The 18983-nt window shown below is 40.5% G+C and overlaps 1 protein-coding gene across 1 annotated transcript in view; it reads left to right on the top strand.

Moving 5' to 3' along the window:
- The window catches only part of LOC115219222, a 31922-nt gene that overhangs the window by 3264 nt on the left and 9675 nt on the right, over positions 1 to 18983 (top strand). The window contains exon 2 of the mRNA XM_029789357.2: positions 17316 to 17553. Within this exon, the coding sequence (XP_029645217.1) occupies positions 17316 to 17553 (238 nt within the window). The remainder of the gene's footprint in view (positions 1 to 17315; positions 17554 to 18983) is intronic.

The raw sequence follows: 18983 nt of genomic DNA, 5'->3' as shown, positions 1-18983 counted from the left end.
ATGTGATTGCCATGTTTGGAACACCTGTGGTTATTAGCTCTGTCTGGTAAGCCAGGACTTACTTGGGGTTATACAGCTCTGTATATGATCCATTCTAATTTCCTTACAGATAATTAGTTCGCTCAATTTAAATCTAATTTAAATCCAAATTCTCATTTTCTACACACACACACACACAATCCTTTATTTTATACACCCCCACACGTTCCATATTGTTCGTGTCCTTTGCATTGAATTGAGATTTCTTTTTGTTTTTTTAAAACAACAGCATACGGCCTCGTATTTTGTGTTAAATATGGTATATTTGGATGTCGTTGATATTGGGTTAGTCCTAGTAGATACCTGGTATTTATTTAATCCATTTTCTCCCCCTCTCATCTCATCCCCGCTCCCTCCCTTGGAACATTAAAAAGTATATCGATCTGTCAACCCTGGCCGGATTTGAGTTTAGAAATTGAACGACGGAAACTGCTAAATAGTGAAAGAACTGTTTAAGACATTACGTAAGACATTGCACGACAGGTAGTCCAGTGTTTTTATAGTCTATATATATATATATATAATGTGTGTGTACACATGCAGGCATACTTCAACTTGCTTTTGTAATGGTGCCAAGACATGCGACTTAACTCGAAAAAACGACGTAACACGAAAAGACAGTTTAAAAATTTCATTAGCTCATATCTGTTTTAATTTGTTTGTACATATTTTCACATTTATTGTGATTTTCCGCTTCAGTATTATTTGTTTTTTTTCACCTGTGTTTGAATATGCCGACGTAAAGTTGACTAAATCAAATGAAGGTGAGGTTTTTCTTTTAAAAAAAAAAATGTAAAGTCGAAAAAAGACAACTCGAAATGACGTAAGTTGAGGTATGCGTGTGTATACAAATACACACAAAATGACGGTATGTGTAATTATATACACTATCGAAACCAGCAAGGCAATCCTTTACGCGTTAACTTGATTTAGCTCTTTAGATAAAGACAGTGTTATATCCTACCTGAGTTTTTGTACAACCCACCTGACTGGGACAAACAAATTTCACTTTTAAAATGTGAAGTAGAACCGAAATCTTGTAATGAGATTTAAAAAAAAACACTCAGTAATTAAAGATTTTAAATAGGAGAAAAAGATTTATGTGATAATTAAATATTCAATTTTTTTAGTAGAATGAAAAAAGTGCTGAAGTACCATTTATTGAATGCATTTACCACTTTCATTATTTTACCCGAAAAAATGGGTTTTCGTTTTTGTTGTTGAAAAACTTTAAACAAAGAAGTTTTATTTTATACATTTTTTTTCTCTTTGCATTTTAATTGAGGTTTCTTTTTTTGCCCCCATGGGGGATTTTGTTCGGCTGTTAAAACTTGGTGAATAAGGTATCACCATGACTTTTTGCTCAATTAAGGCTGACTTGAGTGAGGCCTCTGGACCAAAACGGGGAGGCTTTTTCAGTGAGAGGGGCGAGTGTCAAGCGCAAATGCATCGAGGAAATTACAAATCTTTTTGATTTAATAACAGGCACACAACTTAAATTGCTGTTTTGGTTGTAAAAACATCAAATAGTTTTGTTTTTCTTTCACGAGATTTTGCCAGTGGGTAACGTTGCCCGCTCTTGCTTACCGCGGTCGTTAACCTACTAGAAACAACAGCCAAATCTCTCTCTCTTTTTTTTTTTTTTAAATAATAACATTTTAGTGCAAGTATGAGTAACCTTAATCGAAAAACGGGTCACAACTACTAAACAAAAAATCAAGATATTTAATTTAGTCGTGCCGTTCAGAAAATCCTGCTGGCCGCATTTTGCCCATCACCGCCTTAGGTTTTGGAACTAAACAAACAAAAGCAACTCATATTAAACAATGTATATATTCAGTGCGTTTAATAGAGTTGTGTGTGTGTATGAAATATAGCTAATATAAACATAGAGAGGATATAATAGCTTGAGTAAATTTGATTAATTTCATGATTGATAATACGTGGAAAGTACCAGCTGTTGATTGATTTCTCGGACAGCAAACCGTGTATCATCGAATTGTACTATTGAAGTATTTAGTTTCGTTCTTCTTGGTCCCTGGTTCACTATCTCGTCTCCATCGTCTGTGTTTATTATCTCACAACCCACCTGTGACATTGGAAATAAACACCGGAAATGTAAACTGGGTCGATTCATTTGACTGGCCGTCTTAATTGAAAGAAATCATTAGTATAGTGGGTGAAGGCAGACTCTAGGAGCCGAGGCCTATAGTCTTTATTTATTGACAGCAAGCCACGGCATACCTTGATAAGCTCTGGGTCTGTAGAACGGTGGGGTCCCCCTAGAAAATTGCCCTGTGTATACACGATTTAAGATGGTATTTGTAGTAAAACAGGATGCATCGCGCGAAAGTTGAGCTGTTTATGTCCCGACGTCAGCTGAAAATATTTAAATCAGACATGAGTAGCCCTTCCCGAGAAGCGGCCTGCATGCGACAGGGCTTATCAGGCAGGAGTCACTACTAAAAACAACCAAAAATCATGCCATTTCATAAAATCCCGCGGGTCGCAGGATTCAATAGTATTTATTGTTGATATACACGATTCAGTTACTGCTGTGTATATTACAGTGGAAGCGCAATGGCCCAGTGGTTAGGGCAACAGACTCGCGGTCGTAGGATCGCAGTTTCGATTCCTAGTGAGTGTTTATTGAACGAAAACACCTACAAAGTTCCACGAGGCTCCGGCAGGGGGTGGTGGCGAACCCTGCTATACTCTTTCACCACAACTTGCTCTCACTCTTTCTTCATGTTTCTGTTGTACCTGTATTTCAAAGGGGCCAGCCTTGTCACACTCTGTGTCACGCTGAATCTTCCCCGAGAACTACGTTAAGGGTACACGTGTCTGTGGAGTGCTCAGCCACTTGCACGTTAATTTCCTGTCGATCGGATCAACAGGAACTCTCACCGTCGTAACCGACCGAGTGCCACAATTTATATTACAGAATTGCATAACGTCCTAAATGTTACGCCTACCGTTGTGCTAAGGAAAGTCCTAAGATGTAATGCAAATCAAATAGCTATTGAGAACTACCGACCAGTATACGTTAAAGTCCGCAAGGATGGAGTTAGGAAGGTGGGACAAGATACTAATATAAGCCGTCTCACCTCCGTGAACTAAAAGCTAGAAGAGCGTCGTGACCCTGAATATCATCCCCCTCCTCTCCCTATTTCCATCTTAGCTCCTTCCTTGGTTTGAAGATTTGTACAAACATCTTGTTTATTCCACACGGGTCAAGGCTTACTCACTGTCATTTTCTTTTGATTCTAATTACAGTTTTGCTGTCCAAATTTTGAATTAATTACACCTCGTGTTGGTTGTATTTTTTATTTGTCACTAATTCTGCTAAATGTTTTGTTTTGCAACATTCTTTCGTCCAAGTTCCAATGACGTTAATCATATTGGAGAACCGCCTCTCCCTCCACCTCCACTACAATTCCAAATATCTGCTGCTAGTAACATTTTAAAAATCAAAATATGTTCGTGTGTTTGAGAAGATGGGGAGTTCGAATTTTGGAGTAACTACCACAACAAAATTTTTTTTTTTTTTTTTTTAAGAAAGGGAGTAAGGAATTGGTGGTGGTGGTGGGGGGGTTTCTTTTTCATTAAAAAAAAAAGGGTTTTTTTTCTCTGTTTCCTGCCACGGAATTACAAGTCTGAAAGATATTTTTCTCCCAGAAAATTTCTCTGTTTTTCTTTCTCTCTCTCTCTCTCTCTCTCTCTCTCTCTCTCTCTCTCTCTCTCTCTCCACACTTCCAATTCCATACCTTTTTCCTTCCCCCCGTGGGGTAACGGTATCTCTTCCAGAATGCAACCAAAATTTATTGCATCTGTTTTTTTTATGTGTGCGTTTCTGATGTTTGAAGAATTTCTTTTCTTTCTTTTATTTGTGCACTTCCGTTTTACACCACATTTGAAAATGAAACTAAATTAATAACAAAATTCCCATGAAAAGATATTTATAACTACACACCCACCCACACATCACCCCTACTTTCTGATCAGTCCCTCTCACCTTATCCCCCCCTCTCTCTCCTCACTGATATTTCTCAAACAACACTTCCGCCTATGTTATACTTATTCTTAACCCCCTCCACCAAAATTTCTGACCATCTGCTGCTCTCTCCCCTTACTCTTTACTCTCTTAACTCTTTTACTTGTTTGACTGCGGTCATGCTGGAGCACCACCTTTAGTTGAGCAAATCGACTCCAGGACTTATTCTTTCTAAGCCTAGTACTTATTCTATCGGTCTCTCTTGCTGAACCACTAAGTTACGGGGACGTAAACACACCAGCATCGGTTGTCAAGCGATGTTGGGGGGACAAACACAGACACATAAACATATACATGCACATACATATATGTATATATATGACAGCCTTCTTTTGGTTTCCGTCTACCAAATCCACTCACAAGGCTTTGGTTGGCCCAAGGCTATAGTAGAAGACACTTGCCCAAGGTGCCATGCAGTGGGACTGAACCCTGAACCATGTGGTTGGTAAGCAAGTTACTTACCGCACAGCCACTCATAATATATATATATATATATATATATATGGCGTTATTTGACATTGTTGAAAAGCTGGTCACTTTGTACCCAGAACAGTGGCCTTTGACCTCCTAAGGCAATAAAAACTGGAGACAAAATTCTTCCTGTGCCAAAAACAAGGTGTGTGCATGTGAAAACACACACACAAGTTTGTGTGCATGTGAAAACACACACACAAGTTTGTGTGTATGTGTGTATCTAAGTACAGAGGGGTAGAAAAAGATATACCGTTAGTTTTTTATGTATTGTATTTTAGAATCATCAGAGCAGAATCTGCTGTGGGGATTCTAAAATACAGCAAGCTGTAAGGGACTGTTTGATTTTTGCAGTTAATAAAGGTGCGTAGATCATGAATTTTGATTGACGAGATGGGGCCTCAAAACAGAAAGTTGCAAGGGGTCTCTAAAAGTCATGCGACGGCCCTGCTTTGGCCACTCTGTCTGGGATACGGCAAAGTCATAGGACTTTGGTGGATTGTAAAGAGGCAGTAGCCGAGCTCAGCTGAACCAACGGTGCTTCTTACATTGGCCTTGAGCAGAGGAATCCGAGAAGATGACCGTTCAGGATCACCAAGCTCTATGAAGAGAGTAAACTGCATAGGAGTGGTGTCCATGGTTGTGACTCACCTAATGTAAGAGTCACTATGATTCAAGGTCCCAATTCAAATCCATAATAATGGAATTGTACAGTGATGTAGAGGCACATGGCCTAGTGGTTAGAGCAGCGGACTCGCGGTCGAGGGATTTTGGGTTCGAATCTCAGACTGGGCGATGTGTGTGTTTATGAGCGAAACACCTAATCTTCATGTAGGTCTGGCAGAAGGTAATGGCCAACTTCTGCTGACTCTTTCGTCACAAATTTCTCTCACTCTTTCCTCGTGCATCTTGCAGCTCACCTGCGACGGATCGGCATCCCGTCCAGGTGTGGAACCTATACGCCAAGCAAATTACATCGACCCCAGTGCGTAACTGGTACTTAATTTATCGACCCTGAAAGGATGAAAGGCAAAGTCGACCTCGGCGGAATTTGAACTCAGAACGTAATGGTAGACGAAATACGGCTACGCATTTCGCCCGCCGTGCTAACGGTTCTGCCAGCTCGCTGAAACGAGATGAATGAAATGCCACTAAGCATAGTGCCTGCTTACTGCCTTTAATAATAGTTTGAATTTTAGGGAAAGAGGTTAGTCAGTATTATTGCTCCAAGTGCTCGACTGGTACTTATTCTATTGACCCAGAAGGAAGAAAGGCAAAGTTGACCTCAGTGGAATTTGAACTCTGAATGCAAAGTCAGATGAAATGCTGCTAAGCTTTGTCTGGCATGCTAGCAATCCCGCCAGCTCACCCCCTTAATCATCATCATCATTTAGCATCCGTTTTCCATGCTAGCATGGGTTGGACGGTTCAACTGGGGTCTGTGAAGCCAGAAGGCTGCATCAGGCCCAGTCTGATCTGGCAGTGTTTCTACGGCTGGATAATAATAATAATAATAATAATAATAATCCTTTTCTGCTATCTGCACATGGCCTTAATTGTGAAGTCGTTGGGGCCCTAGTCGAAAGCATTAACCCCAGTGTTCAACTGGTAGTTATTTTTATCAACCCCAAAATTTTGAAAGATTGAGTGGACTTCAGTTGAATTTGAACTCAGAATGTGAAGACGACAGAAATGTTGCAAATCATTTTGTCAGGCATACTCTCTTTTACTTGTTTCAGCCATTTGACTGTGGCCATGCTGGAGCACCGCCTTTAGTCGAGTAAGTCAACCCCAGGACTTATTCTTTGTAGGCCTAGTACTTATTCTACTACTGGTCTCTTTTGCCAAACTGCTAAGTTACAGGGACGTAATTACACCAACATGTATATATATATATATATATATATATATATATATATATATATACACACGACGAACTTCTTTCAGTTTCCGTCTACCAAATCCACTCACAAGGCTTCGTTTGGCCCAAGGCTATAGTAGAAGACACTTGCCTAAGGTGCCTCGCAGTGGGACTGAACCCGGAGCTATGTGGTTGATAAGCAAGTTACTTACCACACAGACACTCCTGCACATGCTAATGATTCTACCAGCTTGCTACCTTAATAATAATAAATAGTGATTATTGACAGTTTATCACTTGAGAAACTTGTATTGATTACTATTAACAGTGTGCCAATAAGGGTGCTGGCTTGCAGCAAAGGAATATATTGCTTTTGCCAAGAAAGAAGGAAAAAAAAATGCATTCTGAGTTTCCAAAATCTGATTCATACCATAGTTACTGCCTTGCTTTGCGTCGAGCTCTCAGCTGTTGATGGAGTTGTAGAGGTACTGTTCTGACATACAGAGTGTCTTGGTCGTCTTTTAGATCGTGTCCATCTCTCTCCAGGTCTGGCCACAGTCGATTCCTTCCAGAAAAGGAGAGAAGCAAGCAGACTAGAAAAAAGACAGATATATATATATGTGTATATATATATATATATATGCTTGCGAAGACATGTTGGGGCAATCGAAATCGAATTGAACCAGCCAGGATCCCTGGTCTGGTGGTACGTAAAAAGCACTATCCGACTCGTGGCCGATGCCAGCTCCGCCTCGACTGGCTTCCGTGCCGGTGGCACATAAAATACACCAATCCGACCGTGGCCGTTGCCAGCCTCGCCTGGCACCTGTGCAGGTGGCACGTAAAAAGCACCCACTACACTCACGGAGTGGTTGGCGTTAGGAAGGGCATCCAGCTGTAGAAACATTGCCAGATAAGACTGGAGCCTGGTGCAGCCTTCTGGCTTCCCAGATCCCCGGTCGAACCGTCCAACCCATGCTAGCATGGAGAACGGACGTTAAACGATGATGATGATGATGATATATATGTATAAATTAGAAAAAAAATCCTTTTATCAATTCAAAATGAAAAAATTAAATTACACTATCTAGAAAATTACATATAATAGAAAAATTAAATATAAGATAAAAATAATATACCGATGATTAAGTAATTTTTATCTTATATTTAATATTTCTGTTATATATAATTTTCTAGATGGTGTAATTTAATTTTTCATTTTGAATTGATAAAAGGTGTGTTTTTCTAATTTATATATATATTATATTTTGTGAAATTTGATTTAGTATTTCTAAATTGAATTTTTCGCTGTAAGTTAGGAATAATATTCTCTCAAATTATTATTTTATATATATGTATATATATCATCATCATCATCATCGTTTAACGTCTGTTTTCCGCGCTAGCACGGGTTGGACGGTTCGACCGGGGTCTGGGAAGCCAGGAGGCAGCTCCAGTCTGATCTGGCAGTGTTTCTACAGCTGGATGCCCTTCCTTACGCCAACCATTCCTCGAGTGTAGTGGGTGCTTTTTACGTGCCAGGGGAGTCTGGCAGTGGCCATGATCAGTTGGTGCTTTTAAAATGCCATTGGTACGGAAGCCAGTCAAGGCGGCGCTGGCATCGGTCACGCTTGGATGGTGCTTTTTACATGCCACCGGCACAGAAGCCATATATGTATATATATATATATATATATATATATATATAGAGAGAGAGAGAGAGAGAGAGAGAGAGAATCAACTCCAGGAACAGTGCTTTGTGTATCGACCTCGAAAGTATAAAAGGCAAAGTTGACCTTGGTGGCATTTGAACTTGGAGTACAGAAAGGCAGAATGAATGCCAAGAGGTAATCTGTTACTTTAACAACTTGTCTAGCTCACCATCTTGCCAGAATATTATTCACCAATAAATACGGTGCAGAATGTTGGCAAAAATTCAACAAGTGATTGATCTTGTATTAAAAATTGTGAATTCAATTAGGACCAAACTATTTAGGTATTTCCTAGAAAGCACCAACACCAGCCGTAGTGATTTACCACTGCATACAAAAGTCCGCTACTTAAATAAAGAATAGGTAGAATGGGTTTTTTTTTTTTTTTGCTTTTTTTAACCTTTTGCTCCAAATCGGCCTTTATTGAATAATGAAAACTGGGTTTTAAATTTAACATTTTAGCATTCATTCCGGCCATAACCTCTTTTGTGCTGACACTGACCACATTCAGCTTCTCACACCTACCCGACAATGTCATTTTAAAAGTGGCTGTGTGGTAAGTAGCTTGCTAACCAACCACATGGTTCCGGGTTCAGTCCTACTGCGTGGCATCTTGGGCAAGTGTCTTCTACTATAGCCTCGGGCCGACCAAAGCCTTGTGAGTGGATTTGGTAGACGGAAACTGAAAGAAGCCTGTCGTATATATGTGTGTATATATATATATATATATATATTTGTATGTATGTATGTGTGTGTATATGTTTGTGTGTCTGTGTTTGTCCCTATAGCATTGCTTGACAACCGGTGCTGGTGTGTTTACGTCCCCGTCACTTAGCGGTTCGGCAAAAGAGACCGATAGAATAAGTACTGGGCTTACAAAGAATAAGTCTTGGGGTCGATTTGCTCGACCAAAGGCGGTGCTCCAGCATGGCCGCAGTCAAATGACTGAAACAAGTAAGAGAGTAAAGTGTAAAGAGAATGCATATATACACAAGCGAGGTAATAAGTCTCCATGGCCAGACATGTCTTGGAAGATTAGAAACATAGTACAACATTTGCATGACAGTGAAACTCACTTACATAATGCAATGCAGGCATGTGCATGCACCAATATATTCACACGATGAGCTTCTTTCAGTTTCCATCTACCAAATCCACTCACAAGGCTTTGGTCAGCCTGGGGCTATGGTAGATGACACTCGCTCAGCAGCACTGAATCTGAAACCATGTGGTTGGGAAGCAACCGTCTTTCCACTCAGCCATGCTTGCGAAATCATAATTGTTTAATGTCTATTTTCCATGCTGGCATGGGTTGGATGGTTTGGCGAGCTGGCAGAAACATTAGCACTTCGGGCAAAATGCTTAGCGGTATTTTGTCTGCCGTTACGTTGTGAGTTCAAATTCCGCCGAGGTCGACTTTACCTTTCATCCTTTCGGGGTTGATAAATTAAGTACCAGTTACGCACTGGGGTCGATGTAATCGACTTAATACCTATGTCTGTCCTTGTTTGTCCCTTCTATGTTTAGCCCCTTGTGGGTAATAAAGAAATGGGTTTGACATGGAAGTGGCTAGCAAGGAGCTGTCCAGACCCCCCAACTGTCTCTTATGGCATGGTTCCTACAGCTGGATGCCCTTCCTAATGCCAACCACTTAAGTGTATGTTGGGTGCTTTTAACCTCCCACAGGCATGGGTACGTCCCATACAGCACCAGCATGGGTGCATCCATTTAGCACTCTGATACCCGTGCTGGTGGCATGTAAAAAGCACCATCCGAACATGGCTGATGCCAGTGCCGCCTGACTGGCGTCCGTGTCTGTGACACATAAAATGCTCCAACCAAATGTGGCCGTTTGCCAGCCTCCTCTGGGCCCTGTGTCGGTGGCACGTACAAAGCACCCGCTACACTCACGGAGTGGTTGGCATTAGGAAGGACATCCAGCTGTAGAAACACTGCCAGATCAGACTGGAGCCTGGCGCAGCCTCCTGGCTTCCCAGACCCCCGGTTGAACCGCCCAACCCATGCTAGCATGGAAAACGGACGTTAAACGATGATGATGATGATGATGGGTGCGTCAACACAACACCAAGGTGTGTCCATGCACCTCTGGCACAGTTTTTTTTTAATTAGCACCAACAGGTAAAAGGACAAGCCAATATATGTGGAAGACTTTTACTTAGCTTGACGCACCTTATCAACATATTGACTAAATTGTTGTTATGCATCATTTGCTTGGCTACCCGGGTATGTACGAGTGCAATTCTTTTTTTTTTTATCACCTACTTTTGAATACATTCCTGTTTCCATCAGCAGATAGCTTTATTTACTGCAGTCATTTTTTTTTCCCCACTGATTTAATCAGAGGTCACTCGTTACACAGAAGGTCAATATATGGGTGTAAAAAAAAAAAAAAAAAAAAAAAAGTGCTCTTCAAATGAAAATAATGCATTACAGATATATACACACATACACATATATAAAACACAATCTGCTGATTATATTTGTGTTGTAATATGCAGATATGCTTATTTGTGCTGCCCAATAATGTGTTATTCTTGGCAGTCTGTCTATTCCGAGGAAGATAATACTTTTGCTAATGGATACTTACATTTACATATTGCCCTTTAGCATTTAAGCCAGCTGTATCCGGCTTAAATATTCTACGTGCTTTTTTTTTGTTAAAACTGACCAGATTCTGACCTCTAACACTTAACCCTAAAACGGCATTCTGGAAACAAACAATCACATCATTGAAATCTTGAAGCTCTGAAATAGTGAGTCATTCAAAGCAATGTGAATAAATAAGCATTACATTTGTGAAGGTTCCTGGCCTAGTGGTTAGTGTGTCATATTTATAAGCTGTTTCTTTATTATACACAATGGGCTAAACATAGAAAGGACAAACAAGGACAGACAAATGAATTAAGTCGATTATATTGACTCCAATGCATAACTGGTACTTAATTTATCGACCCCGGCGGAATTTGAACTTAGAACGTAAAGACGGGCAAGATACCTATTTCTTTACTACCCACAAGGGGCTAAACATAGAAAGGACAGACAACCGAATTAAGTCGATTACATTGACCCCCAGTGCATAACTGGTACTTAATTTATCAACCCCGAAAGGATGAAAGGCAAAGTCGACCTTGGCGTAATTTGAACTCAGAACGTAACGGCAGACGAAATACGGCTACGCATTTCGCCCGGCGTGCTAACGGTTCTGCCAGCTCGCCGCCTGTCATATTTATAATCTGGTGTGTGCGTGCCTTTGTTTCGGCATCATATGATTGCTGTAAATGTGTATAATCTTCGTACATGTAAGGTTGCTTGGTTCCAGTGTTCCATGAGTAGCATGTCTAGCTGTGGCGAAAATATTACTTTGCTTGGTAACGGGTGAGGATTGGTGACAGGAAGGGCATCCCAGCTGTAGAAGACACCTGCCTCAACAAATTCTGTCTCTGGCCCATGGAAAACTAGACATAAAATGATGTGGCTGTGTGGTAAGAAGCTTGCTTCCCAACCTCCTTTTTCCATGCCAACATAGAAAGCAGACGTTAAATAACGATTATTATTATTATTGCAGGTGTGGCTGTGTGGTAAGAAGTTTGCTTCCCAACCACATGGTTCTGAGTTCAGTCCCATTGCATGGCACTTTCCGCAAGTGTTTTTTTTTATTAATGCCCTGGGCTGATCAAAATCTTGTGAGGGGATTTGGTTGACAGAAACTGAAAGAAGCCCTTCACATATATCTATGTCTTTTCCACCACCCCACTCCAACACAGCTTGACAACAGCTGTTGGTTTGTTTGTGTCCATGTAACTTAGCAACTTGACAAAATAGCCTGATATAAGTACCAGGCTTTAAAAAAATACTGGGATCAATTTGTTCTTCTAAAACCCTTGAAGGTGGTGCCCCAGCATGGCCACAAGAAAAATATTATTTTGTTTTTTTTCTTTTTTTTCTTAGGCAATCCAGTAGATCTGTTTTACTAATATTAGCGAAAATGTTGTAGATTCTGCAAACTAATTCTTCAACCTTTTCTTAAACCACTGTCTACGGCTTCCGCTTCTCTTCATTCTCACCTTTCTGTTTCGGTTTCCATATTCTGCCGGATCAATATCAAATTCTTCGTTGTGAGTGTTCTGAGGTATTTCTTTTCTTCTCTATCAAAATATTGCATTCTGTTAAAGTCTTCATCAAAAAGTTCATATATCAGGCATAGGAGTGGCTGTGTGGTAAGTAGCTTGCTAACCAACCACATGGTTCCGGGTTCAGTCCCACTGGGTGGCATCTTGGGCAAGTGTCTTCTGCTATAGCCCCGGGCCGACCAATGGCTTGTGAGTGGATTTGGTAGACGGAAACTGAAAGAAGCCTGTCGTATTTATGTATATATATATATATATATGTATGTGTGTGTATATGTTTGTGTGTCTGTGTTTGTTCCCCTAGCATTGCTTGACAACCGATGCTGGTGTGTTTACGTCCCCGTCACTTAGCAGTTCGGCAAAAAGAGACCGATAGAATAAATACTGGGCTTACAAAAAGAATAAGTCCCGGGGTCGAGTTGCTCGACTAAAAGGCGGTGCTCCAGCATGGCCGCCGTCAAATGACTGAAACGAGTAAAAGAGTATATAATTTGGCATTGATGGCTGTTGCTGGAATGGAATGGGTGTGTGGAGGGGGGAAGGGTTTTTTTTTTTTTTCATATTCTTGTAGGATAAGTTCCATGGTTGGGAGATAACTACCAGAATAGGCAGGGGTGTGAAGATAAGATATTATTAGACGAGGGATAATATTTACTGTTATAGAGAAAAAGTGGCTGTACATGTATATATCCGGTGTGGCTGTGTGGTTAGAGGTTAGCTTCCCGGCCACATGGTTCCGGGTTCAGTCCCACTGCATGGCACCTTGGGCAAGTGTCTTCTACTATAGTTTTGGCCCCGACCAAAGCCTTGTGAGTGGATTTGGTAGACGGAAACTGAAAGAAGCCCACTGCGTGCGCTCGTGTGTGTATATATATGTGTCTTTGTGTCTGTTTGTCTCCCAGCACTGCTTGATAACCGGTGTTGGTGCATTTACATCAACATAACTTAGCGGTTCAGTAAAAGAGACTGATAAAATAAGTACCTGGCTTTAAAAAAATAAGTCGTGGGATTGACTTTTTTCTACTAAAATTCTTTTAGGCAGTGCCCCAGCATGGCCACAGTCAAATGACTGAATCAAGTAAAAGATAAGACATATGAAGGTGCATAGGTTAGTGGTTTGGGCATTCGGCTCACGACTGTAAGGTCGTGAGTTCAATTCCTGGTGACATGTTGTGTCCTTGAGCAAGACTCTTTACTTCATGTTACTCCAGTCCATTCAGCTGGCAAAACTGTACCAGTTGTACCAGTAATTCAAAGGGACCAGTCTTGTTGTTGCATTCTGTGTCATGCTGAATCTCCCTGGGAACTACATTAAGGGTACGTGTGTCGGTGGAGCGCTCAGCCACTTGCACGTTAATCTCATGAGCAGGCTGTTCCTTCCGTTGATCAGATCGACTGCAACCTTTGCTCTTGTGACCGACAGAGTGCTAGTATGTATGCATGTATTCTTTTATTCGTTTCCACTCATTTGACTGCGGCCATGCTGGAGCACTGCCTTATAGGATTTTTTCGGTCAAAGAAAGCAATCCCAGGAATTAATCTTTGTAAGCTTAGTACTTAGTCCATTGGTCTCTCTTGCCGAACTGCTAAGTTACAGGGATGTAAACACACCAACGTTGGTTGTCAAGCAGTGTGAGGATAAACAGAAACACATACACACATAAATATATACATACGACAAGCTTCTTTCAGTTTCCATCTACCAAATCCACTCACAAGGCTTTTGTCAGTCCGAGGCTATAGTAGAAGACACTTGCCCAAAATTCCACACAGTGAGACTGAACCCGAATCCATGCGGTTGCAAAGCACGCTTATTTACTACACAGCCATGCCTGTGTATGTATATATTGTGATGGCAGCCCAAGGTTTTTGGACCTGTTGTGGTTTCCGTTGTAGACTGGGGTAGATTGGTATCTGTTTCCTGTACCTGTTAAAGGTAGGAAGAAAGCTCACACAATTGTTTGGTGGTAATTAAGGTTCTTAAACGTGGTTAGATAAAATGAAGTTATGACGTTAAGGGACCACTGCCTGTAACCCTTTAGCATTCATATTACTCTGGCAAATGTAAGGCTTCTCTCTTTCCATGTCTTTGAGATTTCAGTGTTGTTACTGTTTATTTTTAGAATGACATTGTAGGGTAGGTGTAAGAAGCTGGATCTAGTTGGTTTAAACACAAAACAAGTAGAATAGTTTGGTTGGATATGGCCAGTCTAAATGTTAATGTGTTAATTTATACAGTTCTATATTTAAGAGATGAGGAATTATGTACATTATTTATATTTCATGAATATTTGTCTTCATCTTGTTTGTTGTTAACACAATGTTTCGGCTGATATACCCTCCAGCCTTCATCAGGTGTCCTGGGCTCGATTTGCTCGACTAAAGGCAGTGCTCCAGCATGGCCGCAGTCAAATGACTGAAACAAGTAAAAAAGTAAAGAGTATATAATAATATATAAAAACTATAAATTAGGGTATCTGAGAGATACCACCATGCTGAAATAGCAGTCAAAACCCTGACCTTAAAACCACAAGATCGATATTTAACTATCGATATTATCCTTATTTATAAATTTATATATAAATATATATATATATATAATATATATATATATATAATATATATATATATATATATATATCAAATGAAATAAATGAAAAAAACAGGACGCAAAGGATGTTGCAGTACATATGTTTCGGGCTTTATAGAACAACTTATTCTCACATCAATGCATAATCGATATAACAGATAGATCAAAAGCCTTCTTCAGCCACGTATATATATATATATATATATATATATATAAAACTGTTAGGAGTAGATATTAGACCTTGATCTTAGCCATAAGATTGAGAGAGAGTTCAAATTTACAAAAGATGAAGACAGGTGTATGAACAACAAGCGAATATATTGTGTGCGTGTGTGTTTTAATGGCTACTGTGACTGTACCACAATGTAACTGTTTTAGTTTAAACATACGATGTTGGAAGTAATCATTTTTGTATTTGTTATGCAACTTTTTTTTTAAATATGAAATCTTGTTGAAACAGATGTTGTACTTTGGGAGGGTCATTTTGCTTGTAGAAATACACATGTTGGTTACCTTTGTTTCTTTTATCATACTGAAGTGGTGAGCTGGCAGAATTGTTTTCACTCAGGGCAGAATACTAAGTGTCATTTCGTCAGTCTTAACATTCTGAGTTCAATTTCTGCTGAGGTCAACTTTGCCTTTCATCCTTTCAGGGTTGAGAACTGGTGTTAATGTAATCGACTGGTGCCTTCCCTCACAATTTCTGGCCTTATTGTTGTTGTTATTCACTGAATTAACTAATTAACCCATTAATTTAATGATTGATTGATTGATTACTGCTTCTTTAAGGCTTGAAATATTGGCAGAGCTGGTTAGTTGCTACATCGACCCCCGTATGCAACAGGTACTTAATTTTATCGCTCCTGAAGGGATGAAAGGTAAATTTGGCCTCTACCAAATTTATACTTAGGGATGTAAAAGCAGACAAAATGCTGCCAAGCATTTTCCCTAGCATGCTAATAATTCTGCAAGCTCAATGCCTTAACCCTTTACCATTCAGATTACCATATTTTAACGTGTATAAGGAACACTTTTTTTGTCAAAAATTATGTTAAAAAATATTATTGTAAATAGTATTGTAATCCTTTACAAAACCTTTTTTCCAAATTTTAAACCCCCCAAATTAGGGGATTCCTTATATATGTGGGTTCTTTATACATGTTAAAATACGGTATATTCTGTCAAATGTAATGCTTATTGACTCACATTGTTTTGAATTACTCGTACATCATGTAGCTTTGAGATGTCAGTGATGTGATTGTATGCTTTTAGAATGACATTGTAAGGTAGGTGTGAGAGGCCAGATCTGGCTGGGTTGAGCATAAAACAAGGAGAATATTTTGACTGGTTTAAATGCTAGTGGGTTAATAATAATCCTTTCTACTATAGGCACAAGACCTGAAATTTGGGGGATAGGGACTAGTTGATTATATTGACCCCAGTGTTTCACTGGTACTTAATTTGTCGACCTCGGTGGAATTTGAGCCCAAAACGCTGTGACAGGTGAAATACCACTAAGCATTTCATCCTGTGCACAAATGATTCTTATTTCTTTACTGCCCCCAAGGGGCTACACACAGAGAGGACAAACAAGGACAGACAAAGGGATTAAGTCGATTACATCGACCCCAGTGCGTAACTGGTACTTATTTAATCAACCCCGAAAGGATGATAGGCAAAGTCGACCTCAGCGGAATTTGAACTCAGAACATAGCGGCAGACGAAATACCTATTTCTTTACTACCCAGAAGGGGCTAAACAGAGAGGAGACAAATAAGGATAGACAGAGGGATTAAGTCGATTACATCGACCCCAGTGCATAACTGGTACTTATTTAATCGACCCCGAAAGGATGATAGGTAAAGTCGACATTGGCAGAATTTGAACTCAGAACGTAGCGGCAGACGAAATACCGCTAAGCATTTCGCCCGGCGTGCTAACATTTCTGCCAGCTCACCGCCTTTAAGGGACCGAGGTTAATAATAATTAATTCTTTTTATTGGCCACAAGGGCTGACACACACGATTGGAAAACATAAAGGGACAAAACAGGACGAAAGGTTACAAAAGGTTTTGTCCGTTTTTCGAAAGGAAAAAGTCCGTGTAAACAAGCTTTACAACAACGAAAAAATTCAACAATTTACAATACTCCCAATAGAGGAGACGCTTCGAAAAAAATAAAGGTCTCACGTGGAAAAACCCATAAAAGCCATGGGAGCCTGGTCAAAAGGGGGGTAGAGAGTCCCTTTCTCCTTTTATAATACCCTTTTCATGGAAGGAACATAAATAGTATTTTGCTTCTTGAGTGTGACTTGTACCCAAAGTAAATCTTTTCATTTTGGGCATAAGGGACAGACCTCTGACTGAATCTCTTTTCCAAAACAAAAAAAAAAAGGTTTTTATAAATCCCAATCTTATTTCTTTCCGTATTTCTTCTTCAGTGTCCTGACAAATAAAGACAACTCTACCCTGAGCTGTTTCGTCGGAAGCTGGGACAACTTCACAAATACCCGGATTGTAGCCTGTTCAGAGCCAAAGGTTTCACACTGTATTGTCTTTAAATATGTCAACACCACCAGCCAGAATAATGGTATCAGTGGCAACAAGACACAAGGAATCTTGTTTGCCTGTGACCACCAGCTTCTTTGTAAGCAAGCATCAATCACCATTCAGAATAATGTAAGTTGCTGCTTTTTTTTCTTTTCTTTTTATTTTTCTCTTTTTCTTTTTATTCACTTGATAGCCAGAAATTGAGAAAAGCTTATATATATCATCATCATCATCATCATTTAACATCCACTTTCCATGCTGGCATGGGTTGGACGGTTCAACTGGGGTCTGGGAAGCCAGAAGGCTGCACCAGGCCCAGTCTGATCTGGCAGTGTTTCTACAGCTGGATGCCCTTCCTAACGCCAACCACTCCGTGAGTGTAGTTGGGTGCTTTTTACGTGCCACCTGCACAGATGCCAGACGAGGCTGGCAGACGGCCACGATCGGATGGTGCTTTTTATGTGCCACCGGCACGGGGAAATTTAAAGGACTGACCACTAAAAGTGGACGGTCAACATGCTAGATATAGATGTGAAAATCGTTATTTTCCACAAAGAATGTGTTCTTCACAAAATAGCAATTCTGACGTCTATATCTAGCATGTTGACCGTCCACTTTTAGTGGTCAGTGCTTTAAATTTTGTATGTAAAAATATTTTAATCTTCAGATTTTTTTAATATGCTAGGCCACTGGTTTTAATTGATTAATATCAATTTCTACCCTTATTAAATTTTATATATATATCATCATCATCGTTTAACGTCCGTTCTCCATGCTAGCATGGGTTGGACAGTTCGACCGGGGATCTGGGAAGCCAGAAGGCTGCACCAGGCTCCGGTCTTATCTGACAATGTTTCTACAGCTGGATGCCCTTCCTAATGCCAACCACTCCGTGAGTGTAGCGGGTGCTTTTTACGTGCCACCTGCACTGGTGCCAGGCGAGGCTGGCATCGGCCACGGTCGGATTGATGCATTTTACGTGCCACCTGCACGGAAGCCAGTCGAGGCGGCACTGGCTTCGGCCACAATTCGGATGGTGCTTTTTACGTGCCATATATATATATATATATAGATGAGTATATTTTACCCTTGTTAACAATTAACACGGAAAAAATATATAAATAGTTACCAGGGTAGCAAAAAATCACACAAGTAAAAAGGTTGTAACTCCTTGTTTTTAAAGGTAGAAACTTCGGGTTTATGTGGAACATTTTGTATAATATCATCATCATCATCGTTTAGCGTCCGCTTTCCATGCTAGCATGGGTTGGACGGGTCAACTGGGGTCTGTGAAGCTGGAAGGCTTCGTCAGGCCCAGTCAGATCTGGCAGTGTTTCTACGGCTGGATGCCCTTCCTAACGCCAACCACTCCGCGAGTGTAGTAGGTGTTTTTTACGTGCCACCTGCACAGGTGCCAGACAGAGCTGGCTAACGGCCACGAACGGATGGTGCTTTTACGTGTCACCGGCACGGGGCCAGGCGATGCTGGCAACGGACACGAACGGATGGTGCTTTTACGTGCCACCGACACGGGGCCAGACAGAGCTGGCAACCGGCCA

Source organism: Octopus sinensis, linkage group LG14, assembly GCF_006345805.1.
Source record: "Octopus sinensis linkage group LG14, ASM634580v1, whole genome shotgun sequence".
Lineage (NCBI taxonomy): Eukaryota > Metazoa > Mollusca > Cephalopoda > Octopoda > Octopodidae > Octopus > Octopus sinensis.
The sequence above is the reverse complement of the archived record's forward strand: the minus strand, read 5'-3'. Positions and strand labels throughout refer to the sequence as shown.